This window comes from Somniosus microcephalus, chromosome 31 (assembly GCF_052327205.1).
Source record: "Somniosus microcephalus isolate GS21.2 chromosome 31, FLI_Smic_1.0, whole genome shotgun sequence".
Classification (NCBI taxonomy): domain Eukaryota; kingdom Metazoa; phylum Chordata; class Chondrichthyes; order Squaliformes; family Somniosidae; genus Somniosus; species Somniosus microcephalus.
Genome location: NC_141017.1, coordinates 10,012,581 through 10,033,554, shown reverse-complemented (window position 1 = coordinate 10,033,554; position 20,974 = coordinate 10,012,581). Strand labels below are relative to the sequence as shown.

General features: G+C 50.2%; 1 protein-coding gene across 1 annotated transcript in view; it reads left to right on the top strand.

Moving 5' to 3' along the window:
- Positions 1-211: 211 nt before the first annotated feature.
- Positions 212-20,974, top strand: part of LOC147097571 (uncharacterized) — a 43,188-nt gene continuing 22,425 nt past the window's right edge. The window contains exons 1-8 of the mRNA XM_085971410.1: positions 212-410; positions 1,147-1,266; positions 8,009-8,083; positions 8,789-8,860; positions 12,580-12,654; positions 13,360-13,431; positions 17,150-17,224; positions 17,934-18,005. Coding sequence (XP_085827536.1) covers positions 326-410; positions 1,147-1,266; positions 8,009-8,083; positions 8,789-8,860; positions 12,580-12,654; positions 13,360-13,431; positions 17,150-17,224; positions 17,934-18,005 — 646 coding nt within the window. The 5' untranslated portion in view covers positions 212-325. The remainder of the gene's footprint in view (positions 411-1,146; positions 1,267-8,008; positions 8,084-8,788; positions 8,861-12,579; positions 12,655-13,359; positions 13,432-17,149; positions 17,225-17,933; positions 18,006-20,974) is intronic.

Genomic DNA, 20,974 nt, shown 5'->3' with positions numbered 1-20,974 from the left:
CAAAATACTGCAGATGTTGGAAATCTGAAATAACAACAGAAAATGCTGGAAAAACTCAGCAGGTCAGGTCCAACCCGAAACATCAACTCAAATTTCTCTCCACGGATGTTGCCTGACCTGCTGAGTTTTTCCAGCATTTTCTGTTGTAATTTCAGATTTCCAACATCTGCAGTATTTTGCTATCGTACAGAAAATATTTATAGTTGTGGTTTATCAGAGAAACACTGCAAGCGCAGCAAGAGGAACTGAGTGAGGCAAAAAGTCCCATTTCTCTAACAGCCTCTCACACGTTCTTCAAAGACAAGAAGTTCATCCAGCTGGTGACATGGAGCTAGACAATTGTCAAAATCTCAGTGATTTTTATTCTGATCAACTAATAGGAGGCAGAGGAAAACAGGAGTTGAAGCCAGGTACACATCAGTGATCTGATCATTATTGTAGAGTTTATTCAGTTTGAGTTAATTAGTTCGAATTCATTAACACCTTCAGATCAATTAACAACAGTGAAAAGGTCATTTCTCATTGGTTGGGGAGCGTGTTGTTAGGAAATTCCACTTCTTCAGAAAAACTGATGGATTTAGATCTGAACAGTGAAATAAAGCAGTGGGGCCAGAAACCCCCCGTGACCATCCCTTTAACTGATGGTGTTGTTAGCACACAGCGAAATAAAGCAGTGGGGTCAGAAACCCCCCGTGACCATCCCTTTAACTGATGGTGTTGTTGGCTCACACTGAAATCTGTGAAGAAGGTGATGATGTAAAGATGCTGGATGAAGGATGGTGAAATGTTGAAGAAATGGTGAGGACAGAGGGGTGAGATGAACGAATGGTATTTATTCCTTGTACCCTGCAGATTACCTGAGTAAATGATATTTTGTGCCTGTTGTTTGTAACTGTCCATAACTTGCATCACTTCAGTTTCCGGCCCAGTTTAGATCTCTAACCTGCTGTTGATGAATGTTCTTAAATTGAAGAAATGTGTGTTCGAGAGGCCCAATAGTGCAAAGTTTCAAACATTCCAGTGTTGACAACAACACTCGGCTCCTCTGCCTCCTCTCCAGGTCCAAATGAGAAAAGGTTTGGAGCCTTTTTCACAAGACGGTTCCCTCTAATCCTTTCAGTGATGACTTTCTCTTACACTTTGCAGAAACTGGTGTCCGATCAGCAGAGCCTGTCGGAGGAAAACGGTCACCTCTGGTCATCTACATTCTCCTGGGTCTCTCCATCCTGCTGTCTGTAGTGGTTCTTGGCACTGCAGTTATACTGTGTAAGTTTTGTGATATTTGAAACTATGGAATTTACTGTTGTGAATTCTGCAATGATAGTTAACAAAGCTAATTCAGAGCTGTGCATCAATTAGCATGCATTAATAATGTAGGTATCGGGCCAGAACTTGCTGAAACTATAACTGTGTGAAAAAAGCACGCCATTATTAACGTACAAATTGTCCGACATCTTGTGGCAAGGAAGAGATACCCTGTGAATTGCGAATCACCACAAGTTGCTGGACGATTTGTGCCGCTCCGCCATTAGCCTCGCGAAAACGGTATCTCGCCCTTAACCTCCCCGTGAGTTTCCTGAAGTTGCTGCATTTGCACATTAATTGTCCATTAAACTCTGCTCAGAAAATTAAGTCTAGTAATTAACAGCATAGGTACCCTTTAAACAATGCAATATTTGTTAATGAGTGCCAGTCAACCTCCCTGGCCCAGAAAGTGAACAATTAAATGTGTGGAATCTCATTCCTTCAGGTACTGAATTGCTGTTGGAGATTTTAAAAATGTAAAATTTAAAAACATTTTTTCCCACTTTTCCTTCCTGCCTCTTTCTTCTCTCTCTCTTAATTCAATCTTTTGTTGGCATTGAATTCACCCTCTTCTCAGTCATTCCTAGTTCATTTCTCAGTCCCTACATTTCATTGATTAAGGAGTTAGACTGTTGGTCCTGTCATTCACTAAGGCCCATGATGGCCCTTCGCCGCACCGCTCTCAGCTCGAACGTCCAGCAAATTACAGCGCAAAAAACCTTTGAGCTGAAGGGGGCAGGAAAAAGTCTAACTAAAGGCTAACATCGCAAGATGCCCCACTCCAGCAAGATTTGGCCCAATATTAATTCAGTAGTGGGACTGGGGATCAGTATTATTAAAACTGGACAGCGTGGGCAGGACACATAATAACACCTTATAGAAAATACAGGCTCACTGATCTAATAACAACAAAAACCACAACTTGTATTTATATAGTGCCTTTAATGTAGTAAAATGTCCCAAGGTGCTTCACAGAAGTATTATAAGACAAAAAATGTGACACCAACCACATAAGGAGAAATTAGGGCAGGTGACCAAAAGCTTGGTCTAAGAGCTAGGTTTTAAGGAGCGTCTTAAAGGAGGAAAGAGAGGTAGAGAGGCAGAAAGGTTTAGAGAGGGAATTTCAGAGCTTAGGGCCCAGGCAACAGAAGGCACGGCCACCGATGGTTGAGCGGTTATAATCAGGGATGCTCAAGAGGGCGTTAGAGGAGCGCAGATATCTCGGGGGGTTGTGGGGCTTGAGGAGATTACAGGGATAGCGAGGAGCGAGGCCCTGGAGGGATTGAAAACCAGGATGAAAATTTTGAAATCAAGGCATTGCTTAACCGGGAGCCAATGTAGGTCAGCGAGCGCAGGGCTGATGGGTGAACGGGACTTGGTGCGAGTTAGGACATGGGCAGCCGAGTTTTGGATGACCTCAAGTTTACATAGGGTAGAATGTGGGAGGCCAGCCAGGAGTGTATTGGAATAATCAAGTCTAGAGGTAACAAAGGCATGGATGAGCTGGAAAGGTCGAGAGAAGTGGTGGTGAGGTAGAGGTGGGTGTCGTCAGCGTACATGTGGAAATTGACGCTGTGTTTTTAGATGATGTCACTAAGGGGCAGCATGTAGATGAGAAATAGGAGGAGGCAAGGATAGATGCTTGGGGGACTCCAGAGGTAACGATGCGGGAGTGGGAAGAGAAGCCATTGCAGGTGATTCTCTGGCTACGATTAGATAGATAAGAATGGAACCAGGCAAGTGCAGTCCCACCCAGCTGGATGACGGTGGAGAGGCTTTGGAGAAGGATGGAGTGGTCAACTGTGTCAAAGGCTGCAGACAAGTCAAGAAGGATGAGGAGGGATAGTTTACCTTTGTCACAGTCATAGGATTTCATTTGTCACTTTGATGAGAGCTATTTCGGTACTGTGGCAGGGGCGGAAACCTGATTGGAGGGATTCAAACGTGGAGTGCTGGGAAAGATGGTCACGGATTTAGGAGGCGACAATAGGTTCAAGGACTTTGGAGAGGAAAAGGAGGTTGGCGATGGGACGGTAGTTTGCAAGGACAAAGGGGTCAAGGTTTTTTTGAGGAGAGGGGTGATAACGCCAGATTTGAGGGAGAGGGGGACAGTACCTGAGGAGAGAGAACCGTTAACAATATCAGCTAACATGGGAGCTAATAAAGGAAGTTGGGTGGTCAGCAGTTTGGTGGGAATAAGGTTGGGGAAGCAGCAAGTGGGTCGCATGGACAAGATGCACATGGAGAGGTCAAGAGGGGAGATCTGAGAGAAATGGGAAAAAGATACTAGTTCAGGGCTAGGGCAGTGGGGAACTTTAGAGGAACCATCTTAGCTCCTTCAAGTGCAAGGGACACAAATTGAGCATATCTGGCCCACAACTAGTTTAGCCATCCATCACCAGATCTGGCGGGCCTGCATCAAGTGCTATCGGACCTCACTCTCCGCTGCCAAAGCCGCCCAATAATCCAGGATCACCCTGAATGGCATAGACAACCCGGCTTCTTTTCTCCACTATCAACCATCTCCTGAAACCCCTCTCCCATGCCCGCTCCATCCTCACATGCAACAACCAGTACGAAGAGCTCATGGATTTCTTTGTCATTAAGATTGAGACCATCTGTTCAGCTGCCTCTGCTGCTTCCGCACCTCCCCTAGCACACCGGGCCAAACCTGCCCCCAGGCTCTTCCCTTACTGAGTGCTAATCCTGTGTCTTTGTCTAGTTTCTCTCCTATCTCCCCTGCTGCACTCTCTCATCTCAGCTTGTCTATGAGACCCATCCCCTGCTCTCTTGACACCCTTCCCACCAAACTGCGGACCACCCAACTTCCCTTCCTGCCGCCATGCTAATTGACATAAATTATTCCCTCTCTGCATGTACTGACCATCTATCAAAACTGCTCTTGAGAGACCTGCAGCTGGACAGCAGAGAGGGGAGCAAAAGAGAGGGAGAAGCAAAGGGGTGAGCAGCAGAGGGGGCGCTGCACAGATAGGGGGCAGCAGAGGGTGCGCTGCACAGAGAGGGGGCAGCAGAGGGGGCGCTGCACAGAGAGGGGGCAGCAGAGGGGGCGCTGCACAGAGAGGGGGCAGCAGAGGGGGCGCTGCACAGAGAGGGGCAGCAGATGGGGCGCTGCACAGAGAGGGGGCAGCAGAGGGGGCACTGCACAGAGAGGGGGCAGCAGAGGGGGCGCTGCACAGAGAGGGAGCAGCAGAGGGGGCGCTGCACAGAGACGGGGCAGCAGATGGGGCGCTGCACAGAGAGGGGGCAGTAAGGGGGGTGCTGCACAGAGAGGGGGCAGCAAAGGGGGTGCTGCACAGAGAGGGGGCAGCAGAGGGGGCGCTACACAGAGAGGGGGCAGCAGAGGGGGCGCTGCACAGAGAGGGGGCAGCAGAGGGGGCGCTGCACAGAGAGGGGGCAGCAGAGGGGGCGCTGCACAGAGAGGGGGCAGCAGATGGGGCGCTGCACAGAGAGGGGGCAGCAAAGGGGGCGCTGCACAGAGAGGGTGCAGCAGATGGGGCGCTGCACAGAGAGGGGGCAGTAAAGGGGGCGCTGCACAGAGAGGGGGCAGCAGAGGGGACGCTGCACAGAGAGGGGGCAGCACAGAGAGGGGGCAGCAGAGGGGATGCTGCACAGAGAGGGGGCAGCAAAGGGGGTGCGGGGCAGCAGAGGGGGAGCTGCACAGAGAGGGGGCAGCAGAGGGGGCGCTGCACAGAGAGGGGGCAGTTAAGGGGGCACTGCACAGAGAGGGTGCAGCAGAGGGGGCGCTGCACAGAGAGGGGCAGCAGAGGGGGCGCTGCACAGAGAGGGGGCAGTAAAGGGGGCGCTGCACAGAGAGGGGGCAGCAAAGGGGGCACTGCACAGAGAGGGGGCAGCAGAGGGGGCGCTGCACACATAGGGGGCAGCAGAGCGGGCGCTGCACAGAGAGAGGGCAGCAGAGGGGGCGCTGCACAGAGAGGGGGCAGCAGAGGGGGCGCTGCACAGAAAGGGGGCAGCAGAGGGGCGCTGCACAGAGAGAGGGCAGCAGAGGGGGCGCTGCACAGAGAGGGGGCAGCAGAAGGGGCGCTGCACAGAGAGGGGGCAGCAGAGGGGGCGCTGCACAGAGAGAGGGCAGCAGAGGGGGTGCTGCACAGAGAGGGCGGCAGAGGGGGCGCTGCACAGAGAGGGCAGCAGAGAGGGTGCTGCACAGAGAGGGGGCAGCACAGGGGGCGCTGCACAGAGAGGGGGCAGCAGAGGGGGCGCAGCACAGAGAGGGGGCAGCAGAGGGGGTGCTGCACAGAGAGAGGGCAGCTCACAGGGGCGCTGCACAGAGAGGGGGCAGCTCACAGGGGGCACTACCCACGACACAGGGCATACAGGCCGAGGCTGAGTTTCCTTGACATGTCCGAACAGCAGTGTTTCAGGAGGCTCAGGTTGTCATGTCAGGTGGTGGCAGACATCTGCAGCCTCCTAGAAGAAGACCTGCTCCCTTCTGGACCTGGTTGGCCACCAGTGGCTGTAAAAGTGACCACAACCCTCAACCTTTTTGCCTCCGGATCCTTCCAGGACACGACCGGAGACATATCCAGGATCTCCCAGTCGGCAGCCCAACAATATATAAGAGAGGTGAGTGATGGCCTGTTTGCCAAGGCTGGCAATTGTGTCGACATCACCTGAGGTGAGGCTAGTCAGAATGAGCGGACACTCGGGTTTGTATCTCTGGCTGGCTTCCCACAGGTGCAGGGCATCATCGACTGCACGCACGTTGCAATCCGTGCACCCCAGATCAACCGGGAGTATTCGTCAACCACAAGGGCTTCCAATCCATCAATGTGCAGCTGCTGTGCAACCGCAAGGTTCCCGGGGAGCTGCCATGGTGCTTTCATCCTGCGGTAGTCCAAGCTCTCTGATGTCTTTGGAGCTGCAAGCAGACTTAAGGCATGGCTGCTAGGAGACAAAGGTTACCCACTTCAAACTTGGCCGATGACACCCGTGAAAACCCACCAATGAAGCCCAAGAGCAGTACAACAAAAGCCATATGACAACCAGATGTGTCACTTAGCAAGCAATCGGCATGCTCTAGATGCGCTTCAGGTGCCTGGACACATCTGGAGGCGCCCTTCATTATGCACCAGCCAGGGTGTCCAGAATGATCGTGGTGTGCTGCGCTCTGCACATCATTGCGCAGGATAGGCTCCACAGGAGGAACAAGGCGCTGAGTGCACACCATCTACAGGTGGATCCGAGGAGGAAGAGGAGCAGGAGCAAGAGGAATATGGCAACCCCAATGCAGCACCAGCCACTCACATTGCTGTCCGGGTGCCAGGGATTCCCTTATGGCTGTAAGGTTCAGTTAGATGCCAGCACTGGACCGATGTAGCAATCACACCCAACAGCCACTCTCCTCGCTCCTCTCCTCAATCCCACTAAAACAAAGCAGTTCTATAGACAACCAATCACCTATTACACATCCATTGATCTGTCATCCTATTTAAGGTATCCAGAGACGTTGTGATCAAGGGCTGCATGGTCTCATTTGATTGCTGTGATTGATGTTCCATGAGGAATTGTACTCACCCTTCCTGACCTGGTTAGGTCATTATAGCGCTTCCTGCACTGAATCCAGGAACGTGGCACAATGCTCCTGCTGCTCACTTCCTGGGCCACCTCCAGCCAGGCCTCCTTTGTGCCAGCAGCAGGTTTCTTCTTCCCATTGCTGGCGAAGAGGATCTCTCTCCGGCTCCTGACAGCATTCAGCAGTACATCGAGCGATGCATTATTAAAGTGGGACGCAGCCTTTGAGCGTCCTGAGTCCATTTGTACAATGGCTGTCTCTGGGCAAAAACTCCCAACTCCTCCAAATTCCATCTTTGAAATGGACCTTTAAATACTCGAGTTGAGATTATGTCAGGCAGGTCCGCACCACGCCCGGTGCCGCGCATTCGATGTCAAACCCGGAAGTAAAATGATAATGAGGTAGCCATGTTAAAATTCCACAGACAGAGATGCTGAAATTCCTTCCTGATTTCCCACCCGACATTGCACATCCCGCTCCAAACACACCGCGGAGTTATTATTGGGGCCATTGTCTCAGGCTGATCCAAAATGTTCCAAACCTCAGCATTCTATTGGACCCCGACTTTAGCTTCCAACCCCATATCCTTTCCATCGCGAAGACTGCCTACTTCCACTTCCGTAACATCACCCACCATGTGCTGCTGAAACCCTCATCCATGCCTCTGTCCCCTCCAGACTCGGCTGTTCTCCTGCCCGGCCTCCAATGTTGCACTCTCCATAACCTTCAGCTCATCCAAATCTCTACTGCCCATATCGTGTCCCACATCCCAAGTCTCACTCACTCATCACCCCTGTCCTTACTGAACTACATTGGCTCCAGGTCCCCCAATCCATTCATGGCCCAGCCTTTCCCTATCTCTGTAACCTACTTCAGCCCTAAAACCTGAGCTTTCTCCTTGTCCTCCCTACAATTGTGTTGTGTGTTCAGAACTCTCAAAGGAATACACATCCTCACCTCGTGTGAGGAAACATCAAAGTCAACAGCAAGCAAGAATAATGATGGTGACGCGACCATTAGTCTATTCACGGTATCATTAAACTCCAAACTGGTATCAGAACAGCCTCTTAGCTGCCATTTGTGTACAAACTATTCTAACCTGTGCCACGGTGTGTTTCTGGGTTGAGAGCTAAAGCTGTCTTTCCATTTCAGTTCCACAGATGTTCAGTGAAATGAAAGCGTCATTGGCCAATTTCAAGATGGAACTTTCCCAGATAAAGAGTAACAGTAAGTGTTAAATGCCAGTCAGGATCTCCAGTTCAAAGGGCTCTCTAGTTTTTCAGATGGTCTGCTCATTCTTCGAGGATTGATCTCCAGTGCATTTCACACTGGAGTGTTTGGCTTGGTTCGAATTTTGAACCAATCAAGTATAAGTGGATTTGATTGGTTCACATTTCCCATGGGCCCATTATAAAAGCACTACAGATTTTTATGTTGTGAACACATTGGGGGAATTCCCAGAGAAGAAAATTAAATAGATAATAAATGAGTGTCCATGTACTGTACAATTAAAATCAATAGAATCTTACAGCACGGTAGGAGGTCATTCAGCCCATCACGTGTGCTGGCTCTCTGGGATTACAACAGTGACTGCACTTCAAAAGTACTTCATTGGCTGTAAAGCACTTTGAGACATCCGGTGGTCGTGAAAGGCACTGTATAAATAAAAGTCTTTCTTTTTTTCCGACATTATTTCTGGTTGGCCATTCCAGGTCTTAAAAACCGTTTGTATAAAACAATTCCTAACCTCTCCCTTCATTGTGTTGCTGATCATCTTCAAATCTTCAGTTGATGCCCTCCGGTTAGCAACCCACCAAACAATGGAAGCAGTTTTGTCTGTTTTGTCCTGTGAAAATCTCTCGTGTTCGAAAGCAAAATTGATCTTGTTCTACAAACAGTGCCACACGATCTCAAGTGTTGTTCCTCTTTCAGTTACAGGAACGTCTGAGGAGACAAGAAGCTCAGTCGCTGAACTTAGGACTGACATTTCACAGCTGAAGGAGAGTAAGTTTAATAACCATCAGGGAGACCTTTGATCTCCAATTATTCATACTGGAAACTATCAGAATGGTGACACTGGGATCAGGTGGATTGTAAATACTGCACAGATACTGATCACCGGCTCTGGTTACTACAGACATTTATATTGATGCACAGAGTGGGATTAAATGGAATGGAATGAACAGAGTGCTTTATTTGGGAGTTTGGAAGGAGTGGAAATTTGGAGAAGAGGGGGAAGGAGTTGCTGCTTGTTGCCTACGCTACTTGTAGTGCTTTGTGTTACAGGCAGATATTTAATTTCAGTACCCTTAACTTAATCTAGATCAAGAAAGTAGTCAAGAAACTACACTGTAAACTAAGTTACCTAAATACAAATTTATTAAATAAAACAAGGTCATATTGGGATGACAGTGTAGGTGGTGTGCCGCAACTGCAGCATGTGGGAGTTTGTGGAGAGCTTTGTGATCCCGGACAACCACATTTGCAGGAAGTGCCTGCATCTTGAGGAACTTCAGCTCAGAGTTTTTGAGCTGGAGTCTGAGGTACAGACATTGCGGGGCATCAGGGATGCGGAGAGTTACCTGGGTACTTTGATCCAAGAGGCAGTCACACCCCTTAGGTTAGATAGTGGTACAGGTCTGGTTAGTGGTCAGGGACAGGAGGGTGTGATTGCAACTCAGGCAGGTAAGGGAACTCCAGGTACAGTGCTGGAGGAGCCTCGGCCTTTGCCGTTGTCCAACAACTATGAGGTTCTTGCTCCCTGTGTGGATGAGGGAAAAGCCTGCAGGATGGATGAGCAAGCTGACCTGGGTGGGTAAGGCCTCCTGTGCCGACGCCTGTTGGCCCTTCTCCATCTGGCCATGACTGGCACTGGGGATGCTGCACAGAGAGGGGGCAGCAGATGGGGCGCTGCACAGAGAGGGGGCAGTAGAGGGGGCGCTGCACAGAGAGGGGCAGTAGAGGGGGCGCTGCACAGAGAGGGGGCAGCAGAGGGGGCGCTGCACAGAGAGGCGGCAGCAGAGGGGGCGCTGCACAGAGAGGGGGCAGCAGAGGGGGCACTGCACAGAGAGGGGGCAGTAAAGGAGGTGCTGCACAGAGAGGGGGCAGCAGAGTGGGCGCTGCACAGAGAGGGGGCAGCAGAGGGGGCGCTGCACAGAGAGGGGGCAGCAGAGGGGGCGCTGCACAGAGAGGGGGCAGCAGAGGGGGCGCTGCACAGAGAGGGGGCAGCAGAGGGGGCGCTGCACAGAGAGGGGGCAGCAGAGGGGGCGCTGCACAGAGAGGGGGCAGCAGAGGGGGTGCTGCACAGAGAGGGGGCAGCAGAGGAGGTGCTGCACAGAGAGGGGGCAGCTCACAGGGGGCGCTACCCTCGACACAGGACGTACAGGCCGAGGCTGAGTTTCCTTGACATGTCCGAACAGCAGTGTTTCAGGAGGCTCAGGTTGTCATGTCAGGTGGTGGCAGACATCTGCAGCCTCCTAGAAGAAGACCTGCTCCCTTCTGGACCTGGTTGGCCACCAGTGGCTGTAAAAGTGACCACAACCCTCAACCTTTTTGCCTCCGGATCCTTCCAGGACACGACCGGAGACATATCCAGGATCTCCCAGTCGGCGGCCCAACAATATATAAGAGAGGTGAGTGATGGCCTGTTTGCCAAGGCTGGCAATTGTGTCAACATCACCTGAGGTGAGGCTAGTCAGAATGAGCGGACACTCGGGTTTGTATCTCTGGCTGGCTTCCCACAGGTGCAGCGCATCATCGACTGCACACACGTGGCAATCCGTGCACCCCAGATCAACCAGGAGTATTCGTCAACCGCAAGGGCTTCCAATCCATCAATGTGCAGCTGCTGTGCAACCGCAAGGTTCCCGGGGAGCTGCCACGGTGCTTTCATCCTGCGGTAGTCCAAGCTCTCTGATGTCTTTGGAGCTGCAAGCAGACTTAAGGCATGGCTGCTAGGAGACAAAGGTTACCCACTTCAAACTTGGCCGATGACACCCGTGAAAACCCACCAATGAAGCCCAAGAGCAGTACAACAAAAGCCATATGACAACCAGATGTGTCACAATCGGCATGCTCAAGATGCGCTTCAGGTGCCTGAACAGACCTGGAGGCGCCCTTCATTACGCACCAGCCAGGGTGTCCAGAATGATCGTGGTGTGCTGCGCTCTGCACATCATTGCGCAGGATAGGCTCCACAGGAGGAACAAGGCGCTGAGCGCACACCATCTACAGGTGGATCCGAGGAGGAAGAGGAGCAGGAGCAAGAGGAATATGGCAACCCCAATGCAGCACCAGCCACTCACATTGCTGTCCGGGTGCCAGGGATTCCCTTATGGCTGTAAGGTTCAGTTAGATGCCAGCACTGGACCGATGTAGCAATCACACCCAACAGCCACTCTCCTCGCTCCTCTCCTCAATCCCACTAAAACAAAGCAGTTCAAAAACAACCAATCACCTATTACACATCCATTGATCTGTCATCCTGTTTAAGGTATCCAGAGACGTTGTGATCAAGGGCTGCATGGTCTCATTTGATTGCCGTGATTGATGTGCCATGAGGAATTGTACTCACCCTTCCTGACCTGGTTAGGTCATTATAGCGCTTCCTGCACTGAATCCAGGAACGTGGCACAATGCTCCTGCTGCTCACTTCCTGGGCCACCTCCAGCCAGGCCTCCTTTGTGCCAGCAGCAGGTTTCTTCTTCCCGTTGCTGGCGAAGAGGATCTCTCTCCGGCTCCTGACAGCATTCAGCAGTACATCGAGCGATGCATTATTAAAGTGGGACGCAGCCTTTGAGCGTCCTGAGTCCATTTGTACAATGGCTGTCTCGAGGCAAAAACTCCCAACTCCTCCAAATTCCATCTTTGAAATGGACCTTTAAATAATCGAGTTGAGATTATGTCAGGCAGGTCCGCACCACGCCCGGTGCCGCGCATTCGATGTCAAACCCGGAAGTAAAATGATAATGAGGTAGCCATGTTAAAATTCCACAGACAGAGATGCTGAAATTCCTTCCTGATTTCCCACCCGATATTGCACATCCCGCTCCAAACACACAGCGGAGTTATTATTGGGGCCATTGTCTCAGGCTGATCCAAAACGTTCCAAACCTCAGCATTCTATTGGACCCCGACTTCAGCTTCCAACCCCATATCCTTTCCATCGCGAAGACTGCCTACTTCCACTTCCGTAACATCACCCACCATGTGCTGCTGAAACCCTCATCCATGCCTCTGTCCCCTCCAGACTCGGCTGTTCTCCTGCCCGGCCTCCAATGTTGCACTCTCCATAACCTTCAGCTCATCCAAATCTCTACTGCCCATATCGTGTCCCACATCCCAAGTCTCACTCACTCATCACCCCTGTCCTTACTGAACTACATTGGCTCCAGGTCCCCCAATCCATTCATGGCCCAGCCTTTCCCTATCTCTGTAACCTACTTCAGCCCTAAAACCTGAGCTTTCTCCTTGTCCTCCCTACAATTGTGTTGTGTGTTCAGAACTCTCAAAGGAATACACATCCTCACCTCCTGTGAGGAAACATCAAAGTCAACAGCAAGCAAGAATAATGATGGTGATGCGACCATTAGTCTATTCACGGTATCATTAAACTCCAAACTGGTATCAGAACAGCCTCTTAGCTGCCATTTGTGTACAAACTATTCTAACCTGTGCCACGGTGTGTTTCTGGGTTGAGAGCTAAAGCTGTCTTTCCATTTCAGTTCCACAGATGTTCAGTGAAATGAAAGCGTCATTGGCCAATTTCAAGATGGAACTTTCCCAGATAAAGAGTAACAGTAAGTGTTAAATGCCAGTCAGGATCTCCAGTTCAAAGGGCTCTCTAGTTTTTCAGATGGTCTGCTCATTCTTCGAGGATTGATCTCCAGTGCATTTCACACTGGAGTGTTTGGCTTGGTTCGAATTTTGAACCAATCAAGTATAAGTGGATTTGATTGGTTCACATTTCCCATGGGCCCATTATAAAAGCACTACAGATTTTTATGTTGTGAACACATTGGTGGAATTCCCAGAGAAGAAAATTAAATAGATAATAAATGAGTGTCCATGTACTGTACAGTTAAAATCAATAGAATCTTACAGCACGGTAGGAGGTCATTCAGCCCATCACGTGTGCTGGCTCTCTGGGATTACAACAGTGACTACACTTCAAAAGTACTTCATTGGCTGTAAAGCACTTTGAGACATCCGGTGGTCGTGAAAGGCACTGTATAAATAAAAGTCTTTCTTTTTTTCCGACATTATTTCTGGTTGGCCATTCCAGGTCTTAAAAACCGTTTGTATAAAACAATTCCTAACCTCTCCCTTCATTGTGTTGCTGATCATCTTCAAATCTTCAGTTGATGCCCTCCGGTTAGCAACCCACCAAACAATGGAAGCAGTTTTGTCTGTTTTGTCCTGTGAAAATCTCTCGTGTTCGAAAGCAAAATTGATCTTGTTCTACAAACAGTGCCACACGATCTCAAGTGTTGTTCCTCTTTCAGTTACAGGAACGTCTGAGGAGACAAGAAGCTCAGTCGCTGAACTTAGGACTGACATTTCACAGCTGAAGGAGAGTAAGTTTAATAACCATCAGGGAGACCTTTGATCTCCAATTATTCATACTGGAAACTATCAGAATGGTGACACTGGGATCAGGTGGATTGTAAATACTGCACAGATACTGATCACCGGCTCTGGTTACAACAGACATTTATATTGATGCACAGAGTGGGATTAAATGGAATGGAATGAACAGAGTGCTTTATTTGGGAGTTTGGAAGGAGTGGAAATTTGGAGAAGAGGGGGAAGGAGTTGCTGCTTGTTGCCTACGCTACTTGTAGTGCTTTGTGTTACAGGCAGATATTTAATTTCAGTACCCTTAACTTAATCTAGATCAAGAAAGTAGTCAAGAAACTACACTGTAAACTAAGTTACCTAAAGACAAATTTATTAAATAAAACAAGGTCATATTGGGATGACAGTGTAGGTGGTGTGCCGCAACTGCAGCATGTGGGAGTTTGTGGAGAGCTTTGTGATCCCGGACAACCACATTTGCAGTAAGTGCCTGCATCTTGAGGAACATCAGCTCAGAGTTTTTGAGCTGGAGTCTGAGGTACAGACATTGCGGGGCATCAGGGATGCGGAGAGTTACCTGGGTACTTTGATCCAAGAGGCAGTCACACCCCTTAGGTTAGATAGTGGTACAGGTCTGGTTAGTGGTCAGGGACAGGAGGGTGTGATTGCAACTCAGGCAGGTAAGGGAACTCCAGGTACAGTGCTGGAGGAGCCTCGGCCTTTGCCGTTGTCCAACAACTATGAGGTTCTTGCTCCCTGTGTGGATGAGGGAAAAGCCTGCAGGATGGATGAGCAAGCTGACCTGGGTGGGTAAGGCCTCCTGTGCCGACGCCTGTTGGCCCTTCTCCATCTGGCCATGACTGGCACTGGGGATGCTGCACAGAGAGGGGGCAGCAGATGGGGTGCTGCACAGAGAGGGGGCAGTAGAGGGGGCGCTGCACAGAGAGGGGCAGTAGAGGGGGCGCTGCACAGAGAGGGGGCAGCAGAGGGGGCGCTGCACAGAGTGGCGGCAGCAGAGGGGGCGCTGCACAGAGAGGGGGCAGCAGAGGGGGCACTGCACAGAGAGGGGGCAGTAAAGGAGGTGCTGCACAGAGAGGGGGCAGCAGAGGGGGCGCTGCACAGAGAGGGGGCAGCAGAGGGGGCGCTGCACAGAGAGGGGGCAGCAGAGGGGGCGCTGCACAGAGAGGGGGCAGCAGAGGGGGCGCTGCACAGAGAGGGGGCAGCAGAGGGGGCGCTGCACAGAGAGGGGGCAGCAGAGGGGGCGCTGCACAGAGAGGGGGCAGCAGAGGGGGTGCTGCACAGAGAGGGGGCAGCAGAGGAGGTGCTGCACAGAGAGGGGGCAGATCACAGGGGGCGCTACCCTCGACACAGGACGTACAGGCCGAGGCTGAGTTTCCTTGACATGTCCGAACAGCAGTGTTTCAGGAGGCTCAGGTTGTCATGTCAGGTGGTGGCAGACATCTGCAGCCTCCAAGAAGAAGACCTGCTCCCTTCTGGACCTGGTTGGCCACCAGTGGCTGTAAAAGTGACCACAACCCTCAACCTTTTTGCCTCCGGATCCTTCCAGGACACGACCGGAGACATATCCAGGATCTCCCAGTCGGCGGCCCAACAATATATAAGAGAGGTGAGTGATGGCCTGTTTGCCAAGGCTGGCAATTGTGTCAACATCACCTGAGGTGAGGCTAGTCAGAATGAGCGGACACTCGGGTTTGTACCTCTGGCTGGCTTCCCACAGGTGCAGCGCATCATCGACTGCACACACGTGGCAATCCGTGCACCCCAGATCAACCAGGAGTATTCGTCAACCGCAAGGGCTTCCAATCCATCAATGTGCAGCTGCTGTGCAACCGCAAGATTCCCGGGGAGCTGCCACGGTGCTTTCATCCTGCGGTAGTCCAAGCTCTCTGATGTCTTTGGAGCTGCAAGCAGACTTAAGGCATGGCTGCTAGGAGACAAAGGTTACCCACTTCAAACTTGGCCGATGACACCCGTGAAAACCCACCAATGAAGCCCAAGAGCAGTACAACAAAAGCCATATGACAACCAGATGTGTCACAATCGGCATGCTCAAGATGCGCTTCAGGTGCCTCAACAGACCTGGAGGCGCCCTTCATTACGCACCAGCCAGGGTGTCCAGAATGATTGTGGTGTGCTGCGCTCTGCACATCATTGCGCAGGATAGGCTCCACAGGAGGAACAAGGCTCTGAGCGCACACCATCTACAGGTGGATCCGAGGAGGAAGAGGAGCAGGAGCAAGAGGAATATGGCAACCCCAATGCAGCACCAGCCACTCACATTGCTGTCCGGGTGCCAGGGATTCCCTTATGGCTGTAAGGTTCAGTTAGATGCCAGCACTGGACCGATGTAGCAATCACACCCAACAGCCACTCTCCTCGCTCCTCTCCTCAATCCCACTAAAACAAAGCAGTTCTATAGACAACCGATCACCTATTACACATCCATTGATCTGTCATCCTATTTAAGGTATCCAGAGACGTTGTGATCAAGGGCTGCATGGTCTCATTTGATTGCCGTGATTGATGTGCCATGAGGAATTGTACTCACCCTTCCTGACCTGGTTAGGTCATTATAGCGCTTCCTGCACTGAATCCAGGAACGTGGCACAATGCTCCTGCTGCTCACTTCCTGGGCCACCTCCAGCCAGGCCTCCTTTGTGCCAGCAGCAGGTTTCTTCTTCCCATTGCTGGCGAAGAGGATCTCTCTCCGGCTCCTGACAGCATTCAGCAGTACATCGAGCGATGCATTATTAAAGTTGGACGCAGCCTTTGAGCGTCCTGAGTCCATTTGTACAATGGCTGTCTCTGGGCAAAAACTCCCAACTCCTCCAAATTCCATCTTTGAAATGGACCTTTAAATACTGGAGTTGAGATTATGTCAGGCAGGTCCGCACCACGCCCGGTGCCCCGCATTCGATGTCAAACGTGGAGGCAAATGATAATAAAGTAGCTACACTAAAATGCCACAGACAGAGGTGCTAAAATTCCTTCCTGATTTCCCACCCGACATTGCACATCCCGCTCCAAACACACCGCGGAGTTATTATTGGGGCCATTGTCTCAGGCTGATCCAAAATGTTCCAAACCTCAGCATTCTATTGGACCCCGACTTCAGCTTCCAACCCCATATCCTTTCCATCGCGAAGACTGCCTACTTCCACTTCCGTAACATCACCCACCATGTGCTGCTGAAACCCTCATCCATGCCTCTGTCCCCTCCAGACTCGGCTGTTCTCCTGCCCGGCCTCCAATGTTGCACTCTCCATAACCTTCAGCTCATCCAAATCTCTACTGCCCATATCGTGTCCCACATCCCAAGTCTCACTCACTCATCACCCCTGTCCTTACTGAACTACATTGGCTCCAGGTCCCCCAATCCATTCATGGCCCAGCCTTTCCCTATCTCTGTAACCTACTTCAGCCCTAAAACCTGAGCTTTCTCCTTGTCCTCCCTACAATTGTGTTGTGTGTTCAGAACTCTCAAAGGAATACACATCCTCACCTCGTGCGAGGAACATCAAAGTCAACAACAAGCAAGAATAATGATGGTGACAGGACCATTAGTCTATTCACGATATCATTAAACTCCAATCTGGTATCAGAACAGTCTCTTGGCTGCCATTTGTGTACAAACTATTCTAACCTGTGCCACAGTGTGTTTCTGGGTTGGGAGCTAAAGCTGTCTTTCTATTTCAGTTCCACAGGTGTTCAGTGAAATGAAAGCGTCATTGGCCGATTTCAAGATGGAACTTTCCCAGATAAAGAGTAACAGTAAGTGTTAAATGCCAGTCAGGATCTCCAGTTCAAAGGGCTCTCTAGTTTTTCAGATGGTCTGCTCATTCTTCGAGGATTGATCTCCAGTGCATTTCACACTGGAGTGTTTTGCTTGGTTCAAATTTTGAACCAATCAAGTATAAGTGGATTTGATTGGTTCACACTTCCCATCGGCCCATTATAAAAGCACTACAGATTTTTATGCTGTGAACACATTGGGGGAATTCCCAGAGAAGAAAATTAAATAGATAATAAATGAGTGTCCATGTACTGTACAATTAAAATCAATAGAATCTTACAGCACGGAAGGAGGTCATTCAGACCATCATGTGTGCTGGCTCTCCGGGATTACAACAGTGACTACACTTCAAAAGTACTTCATTGGCTGTAAAGCACTTTGAGACGTCTGGTGGTCGTGAAAGACGCTGTATAAATAATAGTCTTTCTTTCTTTTTTTCCGCCACTATTTCTGGTTGGCCATTCCAGGTCTTAAAAACCATTTGCATAAAACAATTCCTAACCTCTCCCTTCATTGTGTTGCTGATCACCTTCAAATCTTCAGTTGATGCCCTCCAGTTACCAACTCGCCAACCAGTGGAAACAGTTTTGTCTGTTTTCTCCTGTGAAAATCTCTCGTGTTCGAAAGCAAAATTGATCTTGTTCTACAAACAGTGCCACACGATCTCAAGTGTTGTTCCTCTTTCAGTTACAGGAACGTCTGAGGAGACAAGAAGCTCAGTCGCTGAACTTAGGACTGACATTTCACAGCTGAAGGAGAGTAAGTTTAATAACCATCAGTGAGACCTTTGATCTCCAATTATTCATACTGGAAACTATCAGAATGGTGACACTGGGATCGGGTGGATTGATAATACTGCACAGATACTGATCACCGGCTCTGGTTACTACAGACATTTATATTGGTGCACAGAGTGGGATTAAACGGAGTGGATTGAACAGAGTGCTTTATTTGGGAGTTTGGAAAGAGTGGAAATTTGGATAAGAGGGGGAAGGAGTTGCTGCTTGTTGCCTACGCTACTTGTAGTGCTTTGTGTTACAGGCAGATATTTAATTTCAGTACCCTTAACCTAATCTAGATCAAGTAAGTAGTCAAGAAACTACACTGTAAACTAAGTTACCTAAATACAAATTTAATTAAATAAAACAAGGTCATATTGGGATTGCAGTGCAGGTGGTGTGCCGCAACTGCAGCATGTGGGAGTTAGTGGAGAGCTTTGTGATCCCGGACAACCACGTTTGCAGTAAGTGCCTGCATCTTGAGGAACTTCAGCTCAGAGTTTTTGAGCTGGAGTCTGAGGTACAGACATTGCGGGGCATCAGGGATGGGGAGAGTTACCTGGGCACTTTGATCCAAGAGGCAGTCACACCCCTTAGGTTAGATAGTGGTACAGGTCTGGTTAGTGGTCAGGGACAGGAGGGTGTGATTGCAACTCAGGCAGGTAAGGGAACTCCAGGTACAGTGCTGGAGGAGCCTCAGCCTTTGCCCTTGTCCAACAACTATGAGGTTCTTGCTCCCTGTGTGGATGAGGGAAAAGCCTGCAGGATGGATGAGCAAGCTGACCTGGGTGGGTAAGGCCTCCTGTGCCGACGCCTGTTGGCCCTTCTCCGTCTGGCCATGACTGGCACTCTCTCACGGCGTCTCTGAGCCCTCTGAATGCAATGCAGTAAGCCAACCTTTGCACCCATTACAGTCCCCATTAGATGTATCGAATTAATGCTATGGCACTGAAGTTCCGGTTCGGGGCGCACAAAGGGCGTTGCACCATGAAATGACGTCAGGATCAGCGCGCGCAGCTGAGTGGGCACAACTGTTTTGCACCGCCGCTAATTCTTGACTGAAGTTCGCGAGAGGTGCAGATCGCGCCGCGCCCGGGCGCCAGCCGCCTCGCGCCCCGCTTCTCGGCCTCTTAAGGCGCTAGCGGCTGGCGCTAACCACTGAGTTTCTAGGCCCAAGACTTTTACAGATTTATGTAGGAAATCTAAACAATATGATATAAAAGTAACTAACAATAGATGTTTGGAACAATCTTCCACAAATGGCAGTTTATGCTGGGTCAACTGTTAATTTTAAATCTAACCAAAGATATTAAGGGATTGGGGTAAAGGCAGGTACATGGAGTTAGGTCAGAGATCAGCCAGAATCACATTGAATGGCGGAAAAGGCTCGAGGGGTTAAAAGGCCTCCTCCATTCCTATGTTCCCTTCCCCATCACTAACTCCATCCGATCCATATCGCTAACTTCATCACTTCCCCATCACTAACACCATCCCTTCCCCATTTCTAAAACCATCCCATTCCCTTCACTAACTCCACCCGTTCCCCATCACTAAATCCATTCCTTCCCCATCACTAACTCCATCCCTTCCCCATCACTAAATCCATCCCTTCCCCATCACTAAATTCATCACTTCCCCATCACTAACTCCATTGCTTCCACATCATTAAATCCATCCCTTCCCCATCCCGAACACAATCATTTCCCCATCATTAACTCCATCCCTTCCCCATAACTGACTGCATCCCTGCCCCATCACTAACTACATCACTTCCCGATCACTAACTCCATCATTCCCCATCATTAACTCCATTACAGTCCAATCACTAATTCCATCCCTTCCCCATCACTAAATCCATCACTTCCCCATCACTAACTCCATCCCTTCCCCATCACTTAGTCCAGCCATGTCCCATCACTAACTCCATCCCTTCCCCATCACTAAATCCATCACTTCCCCATCACTAACTCCATCCCTTCCCCATCACTAACTCCATCCCTTCCCCATCACTAACTCCATCCCTTCCCCATCACTAACTCCATCCCTTCCCCATCACTAACTCCATCCCTTCCCCATCACTTACTCCATCCCTTCCCCATCACTAAATCCATCCCTTCCCCATCACTAACTCCATCCCTTCACCAGCACTAACTCCATCCCTTCCCCATCACTAACTCCATTCCTTCCCCATCACTAACTCCATCCCTTCCCCATCACAAACTCCATCCATTCCCCATCACTAAATCCATCCCTTCCCCATCACTAACTCCATCCCTTCCCCATCACAAACTCCATTTCTTCCCATCACTAACTCCATTCCTTCCCCATCACTAACTCCATCCCTTCCCCATCACTAACTCCATCCCTTCCCCATCACTAAATCCATCACTTCCCCATCACTAACTCCATCCCTTCCCCATCACTTAGTCCATCCATGTCCCATCACTAACTCCATCCCTTCCCCATCATTAACGCCATTCCTTCCCATCACTAACTCCATCACTTCCCCATCACTATCTCCATCCCTTACCCATCAGTAAATCCATCCCTTCCCCATCACTAACTCCATCCCTTCCCCATCACTAACTCCATCCCTTCCCCATCACTAACTCCATCCCTTCCCCATCACTAACTCCATCCCTTCCCCATCACTATCTCCATCCCTTCCCCATCACTAACTCCATCCCTTCCGCAACACTAACTCCATCCCTTCCCCATCACAAACTCCATTTCTTCCCATCACTAACTCCATTCCTTCCCCATCACTAACTCCATCCCTTCCCCATCACTAACTCCATCCCTTCCCCACCACTAACTCCATCCCTTCCCCATTACTAACTCCATCCCTTCCCCATCACTAACTCATCCCTTCCCCATCACTAACTCCTTCCCTTCCCCATCACTAAATCCATCCCTTCCCCATCACTAACTCCATTCCTTCCCCATCAC